Source organism: Nicrophorus vespilloides, unplaced genomic scaffold (assembly GCF_001412225.1).
Source record: "Nicrophorus vespilloides isolate i.1.1-1 unplaced genomic scaffold, Nicve_v1.0, whole genome shotgun sequence".
NCBI classification, from domain to species: Eukaryota; Metazoa; Arthropoda; class Insecta; order Coleoptera; family Silphidae; genus Nicrophorus; species Nicrophorus vespilloides.
In genome coordinates this window covers 6,641-17,432 of record NW_017099211.1, presented here as the reverse complement: position 1 = coordinate 17,432, position 10,792 = coordinate 6,641, and the positions used below count along the sequence as shown (strand labels likewise).

General features: G+C 39.8%; 1 protein-coding gene across 1 annotated transcript; it reads right to left on the bottom strand.

The window, feature by feature from the left end:
* Window positions 1-2,206: 2,206 nt before the first annotated feature.
* Window positions 2,207-10,786, bottom strand: LOC108564196 (formin-binding protein 1 homolog). Its single transcript, XM_017923149.1, has 3 exons — window positions 10,615-10,786; window positions 4,145-4,260; window positions 2,207-2,434 (listed from the first exon to the last, which is right to left on the bottom strand). Exons 1-3 carry the CDS (start codon window positions 10,651-10,653, stop codon window positions 2,380-2,382), a joined length of 210 nt encoding a protein of 69 aa, XP_017778638.1. The 5' UTR covers window positions 10,654-10,786; the 3' UTR covers window positions 2,207-2,379.
* Between the last annotated feature and the right edge of the window lie 6 nt (window positions 10,787-10,792).

Sequence of the window (10,792 nt, the reverse complement as noted above, 5' to 3'; positions counted from 1 at the left end):
GTAATTTCAGTTGCATTTCCGTTGAGCACGCGATGCGTTTTATAAAATCTATGTTATTTATATGTGTGTGTGTGTGTGTAGCAAAAAAATCTAGCAGTAGAATGTTAAATTTGCGTTCTAATGCAAATTGCAATTTAAAAATAATAAAAACGCAAACAAAGCAATTAACTCTCGACTGTCTGTCTGTATGTCTGTCCCAACGACCGACCAATCGACCAACCAACCAACCACTTTGTTGTAAAGTAACGACAAAACATCCACACCAATTCGGTTTTCAAATAACAAGTTCAATGTCGTTCGTTTAGATGTTATTTTTAAATCGAAAAATCGTCAAACAATTAACGTTATCAAGTAATTACATCAAAGGATTTGCATTATACTTCTTACTCGTAAAGTAATGCGCAGAATAAAGAAAAAGAAGAAGCAAAACATTTGAAAAATGAAATCTTTATCTTATTACGGACGAAGTTGAGTCACAAACATTCCGCAAACATTGAATTGTTATTTTTGCGGAAAGATTTTCGAATCTGTGTGTGAATCACGATCATTATTATTAATATAATATAATGTTATTATTAATTATTTTCTTCTTCCTTTCTAAAATTAAACTTTGTGGTTTTCCTAATACGAAGGAATTCTCCTACGTGACTTTTCGAGTGTTTAACAAACACATTGCGAGATAACGCAATCTTTTTGTTTGCTACGTTGCTACGAAACGTAATCTGGATAGAAAAACAACGATTGGCGTTCGTCAAATATTGTTGTGTTTGCTCGTCGTCATTGGTAACAATTAGTTGTTTGATGAGACAAACGAAAGATTCGATTTTATTTGTTGGTTGCTGGGGAAAAAAACAAAGCGAACGATATGAAATCAAATGTTGGACAAATACAAATATCTAAATCACTTGTGTTTTTGGGGGCACACAGAGTAACAATAACAGTAGCATAAAAGGGACGTGACCAGCCCGAATTTGCATCAGTCCTCCATCGGTTTCTTCCATCGTTCGATTTGTTGCTGGTTACCATAAGTAGCAGTGCTGTAGACGGATGTTTCTGAGCTCCTTCTCGGTACTACTACTTTATGCAACCAACAAGCAAATATCATCAAAGAATCGTTTTGTTGTTGTTGTGCTTCTTCGAGAGTAGTGTTTTCGAGTTATCATCCTTTTTCGCCACGTATGTCTTTGCGCTAAGTAGTTGATGCCGTAGGTGTTGAACCTGTCCGAACCACCACGGTTCAACTGCTTTGCACAAAGATGCACTCGTTGATTTCTGCTGGTCAAGTAATTCTCTTCTCTTCTCTTCAGTATTCGTTCGATTGCTCCAAGTAGTGAAGCCTGCAGTGTGTATGTATTTGCTTGCCGCAAGTGGAGGAGACGAAGAAGTCTTATTTTCGATATCCTCCAACTTTTTCACACTCTGGTTACACTGCTCAAAGCAACCGTTCACGACTTTCATCACAAAAACGACGGCAGTTGTTTTAAGTATTACAGCCTGAAGTGTTGAATTATAAGCAGCAAACACACTTTGGAGCTGCACTACTTGAAATAAATGTCGTCCATGCCATGTCTTCTCCTCGACGATGGATCAACTTTGCACATTTTCAATGTTTCCATGACAATTGTTGTTATTCGTAATAATAAAATAATTTAAAAATAAATCCGTCTGGCTTTGGGTGACTCAAACTCGCGCTCGTCCTTTGTTTTCATTGATACCCGCTGCTGCTCAGTGGATGTGCTGACGATATGATAACGAAACGAAACGCTTTTCCACTTTACTCCTCTCCTCACCAGAAAATGAAAAAAAAATCATGACTCAAATGCAATTGATATAAAAACCGAATCAATTGCATCAATGATAATGATAATGGTAAACCGCAACCCAAGAACCGCGTAAATGAAACAAAACTGGCAAATTGTGAAGTTTGCGAATAAAATTGTTGTCAAGTTGAATGGTGAAAATTGCGGTAGTAATCTAATCTAAATTAGGTTTTGATTGACGCTAATTGCGAAGGGTCATTAATTGCATAAACACCATCAAAAGGAAACTCAACACTCACGTCCTCCTCAAATTAGGTAATGAGAGAAGAGCAGTTTCCGTCAGTTTCTGCAGGCAGTTCGAATTTATGTGTTGCGAACAGCTTTGAAGTATTAACAAAATAGAAAAGGAAGTTTTCTTGTTCGCTTGCTCCATTGTTTCAAGTGGTCTGTGTAATGTAATGTTGCCTTGAACAATTTTTTTTAAATTTTATTTTACTGGAAACACGCAAAGTGTACCAAGGTTCTGTTCTTATTATAATAGTGCCGACGTCGCGATTTACATCTTGGGTATTTTTTTGTTGTCGTTGTTGTTGTTGTATATTGCATATAGATTTTACACTCACTGGTTTTCCTCCTCATCCTTTTTCCTGGGTTGGTACGTCTTTGCCAGTCGTCTGCAACAGAAGCATTGAAAACATTAGAGATAAGATGAAAAGAGAGATTTATCCGATTAGTGGCGGCAGCAATCTCGTTTTCGTTGCAAACCAAAAGCAATTTGAGCTCTGCACATTTTTACGACATATCGCCACAATCTCGGATTAAGATTGAAAGATTTAAAGAGAGAAAAACTATTGTTGTTATTATTATCTATAAACGGTAATCCCATCTCGTTTCATTGTTCATTTATTCAAAAGAACGCAATTAATCGCAATAGCCGTTAAGCTTCTATGCAAGTGTCATCATCAGCTGATTACCGTCAATTACCGTATTCGTATCATCATCATCGACAGCTGATAACTGCCAAATCGATTGATATTAAACGCATGTACGAATTTGTCGTGCGATGACAGTTTTCGAACGCAAATTGTTAATCCTGCTAGCTAATGATAGGTGAAACGAATCTACGAGACGAGACGATGCGGATGATGATGACTAAGACGGTGCTACGAATCGCAGGAAAAGCGTCATCGCAAAATCACCAGAGAAGTCTCTCTCTCTCACTATGTGTGACTAATTGCGTAAACGAATCGGAAATCACAGACAAACACACACTGTTTGTTTGCCTTTTCTTTTTTTTCTTTCTACATAATATAATTTTCATTCGCGAAACGAGAGCACCGCAACCTTCGACTGACTTAATCTGTTCTAGGATTTTTCTCGCAACACGTGTGCCGCAGATTAATCCGAAATATTAAGTAGGCGATGAAACTAAATAATTTGCAAATGTCAGAGATTTGTTTGAAATTGGGTTTATTTATTATTATTCTTTCGTCGGGAGCGACCTTGAGGCCTCCTCTTCACCGACGCCGCCTACGTCTTCGAAAAGCGAAAACAAAAAGAGGACGAGGAGACGGTTTCTTTTCTTTTTTTCATTTGGGTTGTTGTTGCGTTGCCGGTGTTACGGAAATAGAGTTGCGGGAGGTGAAGGGAGAAAACGGCTGAGATTGCAGCAGGAAGGAGGAGGAAGGAAGGAAAAAAAAAAGAGCGTGCGCTTGTAATAAATATGAAAGAAGAAGAAGAAAAGGTTGGATCGGACGGAACGGAACGGGCTGAGCGGAGCGGAATTTTTCGAAAATAAAAAAAAAGTGGCCGCAAATCGCGTTGCATATATTTAGTTGGCGTGGAGGGGAAGGATGAACAACCTCGAAGAGCGCTGGAAACAGATATAAAAACGGAATATTCAAGGTTCTGTTGGCCTTTTCGGTTTATGCGTGTGTGCGTGCGTGGTGTATGATGCTCTTTTCTCGCAAGAAAAAGTTATCCGTTCTCAACAGGTTTTTGGTTGAGATTCATAACGAGAGAGAGAGAGAGAGAGAAGGGGATTTCTGATTGAGACGAAAATGGTTTCGCGTTACCGAATTGGGATACGGAAAGGTTGAGATTGATTCGCGGTAAAGATCGCGCACGCACTTAAAGAAGGAAATAATCTTCCAAAGCTGAACGTTAATTTTCTGGGAGGCGGCTTGCGTCACCATCGCAGCTGATGATGATGATGATGATGTCGTGTTACTCGTCGTCGTCGTCGTCCCCCTTTCATATTAGATTATTAGATTGATGTTTGACGCGATGATTATCACGATGATGATGACCCACGCACAATATCTTCGTCGCGGTCGTCTCTTTGTTTCTTCACATATCAAAATAGAAGTTCTTCATTTATTTACCTGAGTTTGTTGGCGTATTCCGTTTCGATGGTCGCCCGATCTCTGATGAAATGTCCGAACCTCTCGAGGAATTCGATACCCTTCAGCGTGTGCGTCGCCAAATTGTCGTACTGGTCCTGAAATTAAACAAATGGAAATTCAATGTAATGCAAAGAGTTTTTCCGAAACTAATAACATCGAAATCCCAAACATTTTAGTGGAGTCATTCAACTTTATCAATTCATTTGTATAATTTGCATTCTAGAAATACTCTTTAACGTGGAGGTAAAATCGTTGCACAGTTTGGGAACTCCTGCTCTAGACAATGTAATAACGCTCTATATCAAATAATAAAAGATACATCTCATATACCCGCATCATCCACCACACAAAAAAAAATAATCAAACATTCCGTGCATTCATCAACTGTTTATTGTGTTTGTTTTGTTTATTGTAATTGTTGCATTCCATTGAAGCGTTGAAGCTCCCCCCCGCACCCGTTCGCTCCGCATTCATCCTCTTCTTGACCTGACCTCCTGTCCTGTCCTGACTGACGACCATACCATCTCGGCAACGGCGGCAATTAGTCGCAACTCGTAATAAATTTCTGAACGACCCGGGAATGCAGCGGACACACACACACACATATGGCACCGAGAGAGAGCCGCACAAGAAGCACAGTTACACACACACACACCTCATCATACACGTTTCCGGTTTTGTTTTTTTTTCTTTTTCTTAATCGTTTTCTCCTCATTTCCAAATCCAATTTACCACAATTGCTTTTCGCTTGTTTCTGCCAACTAAGCTATCATCTCCTTTTGACAAAACACAATCGATCGCAGATCACACTTGATTTTTTCGAAAGTCGCACGTGCCCGTCTCTATTCTAAACTAAAAACACCTTTTCTCTCTCTCTGTCTCTCTCCTTTTTGTTTTACCAACTTTCAACGGTATATATGTTAATTTGTTCCCGACTCGAAAAACTTGAATCTAACGATGTGATTAATTTTACTTAAAATGTCCAAATTATTATTAGATTTTCGAATTTCTGCAGGTCAGAAACGAATCTGTTATCGGAAATCATAATTTCATACGGTAATGTTTTTCTCAATTAATTCCTAATTAGCGAAAGGTAAAAATTTGAATTTATCGAAGTCAGCCAGCTGTTTACATTTCAAATCAAGCATACTTAATTTCACAGAGCGAGAGAGTTCAAGGTGAGAGAACTCCGAATCTTTAAATTGAATTATTTCTGTTAATCTAAAATACATCTTGTCTTGTTTCCTTGATCAGTGAGAGAGAGAGGAAGAGAAGAAAAAAACAATGTGGAGAAAAGAAACGAGTTTTGCAAAGATTTCGCGAAAGCTGCGATTTTCTTCTCTATTTTTTTTCCCTGCATTTATTGTTGTTGTTACCTTGTGAACGTGCAATAGCGCAATTAGCTTCAGTTGCGAGCAACTTTCGAAGGATAACAATTTAGAATTTTTATATATGTATAGAGAATGGTGTAATAGAGCACGGAAATTAATCAATTTCGCGTAGCAATTAAAACGGAAACGTTAAAAGTATTCCAGTTGAATCCAATCAAATCCAATTGGAATATGCGCGAGATTTAATCCAGTTAATGAGGCGCTTAAACTGTGCCGTGAAATTAAATTATTATTTCCATGGTAACGGGATTAACGAATTTGTTGTTGAATACGCATAGCAACGAGTTGTAATCCACCCCCCCCAGGGTTGTGTGTGTCGACACAAATTAAGGGCCGCAGATTGACATTTAAGAAAGGTTAAGAGACTGTTTGGCACGCGTCGATTTCTTTTTGGTTTGCGTACAACAAAAAAAAAATCGGTCAGGTCAAGTGGTGTGTGTGTGCGTGCGTGCGTGCTGTATGCGTTCTGCGAAGCATCAAAAAGATCCGAAAATAGAGTACCGAAACGACGGGCATGGCAGGGCAGAAGGAGAAGTAGAAGGATGAGATCGAAAATTGTATGGGGGTCTAATAATACCGGTAAACACGTCGTTTTACCGGCGTCGCGGTTCAACATGAACGCACGCGATCCCAAAAATAACTTACGATTTACTAAATATGTAAATATACGGAGAGGAGGACGAGTGGCGGTGGCGACGACGACGACGACGAAGTAGACGAGAAGGTGGAGGAAGGAATTAATCAATGGGTGCACACAGAAAATGAAAACACAATGCACCTTCATTGTGTTTCGCTTAATGACCAGTCCTCCTCCTCCTCCTCTTCCTCCTGCCCGCTCAGTCAGTCAATCAGTCAGTCTCTTTTACTCCCTCGGTCTGCTCCACCTTCTCACTCTCATACCCGTTTGTTCGTTCGTGCATTCTTCCATTTCAGTCCGCGTTTTTAAACGTCGGGAAAAGCCGGGGCCCCCTTTTTTTTTCCTCCTTTCCATTATTATCGTGTATACGTATTATTATTATTAAAAGAGCCACCGCTCTCTGTGGGAACCGAAACAAAAACGACTCTTCCATTTCATTTGTTTTAATATTTCTCGATTCTCTCTCTCTTTCTCTCTGCGTTCCCATGGTTATGTAGTGCATGTACGTCGTCGTATCCAAGACGACGACGGTTTGGACTGTTCGCCGCCCTTTGGTTCGGGGCTGAAGTTAAAAGAATACGACCAAAGTGTGTCTTCTGCTTGTCGTAAGAGGCGACTGAAAGGAGAATGTTTATATATATTGGATCATCGACGTACGTAATCGTCCTTTCATCAGTCAGTTCCTTGACGTTTCGCGTATCTCTCTTTCTCTCTCTTTCTCTCTGTGTGTATGTATTAATTCCTACGATTTCCATGTTTTTCGACCTTCGGATTTCAATAACTTGTACAAACAATACACACTGTGTATAATAGTAATAATAGTCAGCGCCGACGAGATACATTTTATTCTCCGAAGCAATAATTGATCGATTGAAGTCCGCTATGAAATATGGAATGGAATATTTCCTATCCTTACGTGCAATCTTTCTCTCTTCATTCTTTTCTCTGCAATAATTAACGCCCTCCGGTCTCTTCTCGTCGCCGTTTCTCTTCCTCTATTTACACACACACGACTTGACGCATCATTATCATCATCATCATCATCATTATTATCAGAAAGAAAGAGTCCATCCATCCATTTATCGCAGAAGGCGTGTAAAAAACAATAATAATAATAGTGGAAGGTTCGTTTGTTTATGGGATGGGATGAGAGGGGAGGTCTGGATGGCTGGCTGTTTTGGGTACGTTATGGTCTGCTGCCTATTTGCAACTGTCAAAACGGGAAATCGAGTCCGGTCTGCTACCTACGAAAACGAGGCAAGTCGAGCAGCGAGCGAAAAAGAAATAAATAAATAAATCAAACCCACGTATGCTGTTGCTGCTGTTGCCGCACGGTAAACGCTCTCCTGGTCCCGCTTAATTTACGACCTGCGGCCGCAAATTCCGCAACGAAATCGTTCGCACTTTGCCATACCAACTTTACTATTAAAGCGCATGTTACCAACTTTGCCCAATTCGCATATTAACGTTGGCCAACTTTTACCAACATAGAAGCGGTATAATTATAATAAGTAACCAAGTTTCGTTCGATTCTAATTAATTAATGCTTTGCTTCTTTTTATCGATAACTTTAATCGGCGATTCTAAATATAAATAAATTTCGATTCGCTTGATCGAGTTTGTAAAAAAGTTCGTCATGGAATTTAAATTGAATTTTACGGTTTTATAGGAATGAGCGAGTGAGCGTTCGTTCGTTCGTATTCCTCTTTGCGAGAGAAGCAATTGTCAACCTGTTTTCAGTGCTTCTTTTATTTCGTTTTCGGGAAGAAAAAGAAAGCGCCAGCCGCGCGCCAACATTCCGGTTCGAAGAGTTAAATTATTATTACATAAACATTCGTACCGAAGAAAGATGTGTGCTTTTACAATGACGACGCGTCGCGCATTTATTCATTGAACGACGAATCGTGACGGAAAGTCCGAATACCTATCGACACGAATCGATGCGTGCGTCTGTTGTTTTCTTTTTGGAAAACGACCGATTGTTTTTATTATTCTCTGTTCGTGGACGAAAATTTAAAATTTAAAAAAAAAAAGAAAGAAGCGAAAGTGAAATTGTGATCGAGATCGAATGTAGTAAAACGCGCGCGCGTTGGCGTATTTTATTCGAACCGCATACGCACACGTATTCGTATCTATTTCTCTCTTTTTCTTTCTTTCGCTTTGGTGCCTGCGTGTTGGTACAGAGTTTACGAACAATGGAACAACGTCCATACGTGATTACCAACAAATGAATGGTTGGTATGCGTGTTTCCCACCACCATTCACCATACGCAGACCAACAAACAGACAGACAGACAGAGAGAAAGGAAAGAAGGGAGAATAAATTTAATTTCCCTTTTATTTTATTATTCACACCTCTTTCTCTATCACTTTTTCTTTTTTTGATGATGATGATGATGTTGTAGTTGCTGTTCTTGTGAAGAATCAAAGATTGCTTCGCGTACGTTACGAAACGTGATCGCTGCCTGCAATATGGGTCAGCCCGATAATCGCATTAACCGGATCAAAAAAAGAAGAAATAAATGAATAAAAAGAAAATAGTAACACGACGTCGGAATGTCTGAGAGCCGATTATGTTGTATTGGCAACCCTGACACAGAATTCGCAGTTGGCAATTTTCTACTTCCCAGAACAGATTCATTTCTTTCTTTTATCAGATTGTTTTCCATCAATGTTGATGATTAACGTGATATTTTCGTAGTAAAACCAAAAACAGAGCAGAACCTAAAAATTTCCACCGGATTCGGGTTTGGACGGATTACGTAATCCTCCCAACGTCGTCCCACACACACACACTCTCACTTGAGTAAAGTTGTGTTTGCATTCGATACAACAATCCAATAATATTTGTGTGTACTAGAAAATGATAGATTTGATAAACGAGAAGTGCCACAAACGAGCGTTGCTGCTGCGTCTTATCTGTCCAACGACCTTTCATTGTGCATCGGAAGTTGCATTCATCGTCAACATCATCATAATCATCGCCACTAAACAATCACAAACTATGTTCCATCTCATTCATTCGGAAGTTCGGTTTGCCTGCGAAGCCGAAAAACCGTTGCCTCTCTTTCTTATTTGTTCTCAATTCGTCTCAATTAAAACTTCCCGGTAATTCGATCAAAAGCTGATGAGGTAATCAGCCGTTTGCAATTGTTTCATTTATCGATCGAATAGAGTGCATAAAACAAATGCAGATTTCTCGGTACACAATTGCGGCTGTAACCGTGGTTACACTTCTCAGAATTTTGTTTACGTACTCGGTTGCTTTCAAACTTTCAATAGTCGTTTCCATGGCAGTTCAAAATACATGTCTTTCATCTTTTTTGAGCATGGAAACCTTAATTTGCTTTACCTGAGCGGATTCTCCAGTTGAAAATGACTAATGCGTACTTTCCTGTAATAAAAGTAAGGAAAAAAACACGTTTTGGAGAAATGTAATTTTTTGTGTGTGTTCCTCGAAGTTTGTCGTTAGCAGCAGCAGCAGCGTTTCGTTTATACGAAATGTTGAAACAATTTCTCGAAGGAAGTAATAACGTGTTTCGATTGCGCAACGGATCAAAGCCATTCATGGAAGCAAGGATTGCGTTGCCTCTCCTCTCCTCTCCTTCCCTCACATCGAGTTTCTTCCACTCGTTTCCAAACGATTTCTTCTCGTGCGATTTTTCGTTTTCGGGCTGTGATTTTCAAGTAAAGATCTTTTATTTGAATGTGGGTGTGTGTGTGTAACGAGGGCGGAATGAAACTTCCAACGAAAACATGATCAATTCGTTGAATGTGTGTGTGTGTTTGCTGTTGCACCCTTATTGTGTGAGTGTGGGCCGTCATCCATCGAAAAGGGCACGATGGAAGACAGAGGGCGCGGAATTTGCCGGGGTGGGACATGACTCATGCTCATGGCGATGTCTCATACCTCTCGCACCAGAAAAATTAAATATCAATAATATAGAAATAACGATTCGTAATGATGGAAATTACCGGAATTTACCCGGATTTCCGGCGCTAATTAACACATAAGTATATAAACAAAAGATCGGACTCGACGAGCACAGGTACCAAAATAATAATAATAATAAAAATGATTAAGAGGTACAGAGATGAGATGAAGCTGCACGGTCGGTCGGTCTGTATATGTGTACGTGTGAGTGTTTGCTGCTAAAGAACGGCACACAGGTTAGGTTGGTTATATTGTGGCTATTGCACGGGCGGGCAGACACCTGCGACCTCTTTTTCTTGGCCCCGAGAATTATAAAACAGGTATTATAAAACCGGGCGGCTGTGGACGACGGGGGAGAAGCCATCTGTTACTAGGTGCGAATCTCCCTCATCATCATCATCCCCATCATCCCCATGACAACAACAAAATGAAGCGCATCTTTTATCAATAACAACAAAAACAAATAAACATCACGAATGACTCTTACCCAGAGTTCGGTGCCCCAGTTCGTCTCGTTCTCGATCATATTGACGGTAATCCCATGTAACGATGAATCTCGGGAAGAAATAATTAAATTTTATTCACCGCCACCACGACAACAACAAACAACGAACATCTAGTCGCTCCTGTGCGATGATGTTCTTGTGTCTCTTTTTTTTTTTCCC

What these genes read in the sequence shown, in the direction of transcription:
- LOC108564196 (XM_017923149.1), bottom strand. Translation starts at nt 10,653, where the DNA reads ATGATCGAGAACGAGACGAACTGGGGCACCGAACTCTGG. An exon ending in ACTGGGGCACCGAACTCTGG is followed by an intron (nt 4,261 to 10,614) that starts GTAAGAGTCATT and finishes GTTTAATTTCAG; the next exon opens with GACCAGTACGACAATTTGGC. An exon ending in GAATACGCCAACAAACTCAG is followed by an intron (nt 2,435 to 4,144) that starts GTAAATAAATGA and finishes CTTCTGTTGCAG; the next exon opens with ACGACTGGCAAAGACGTACC.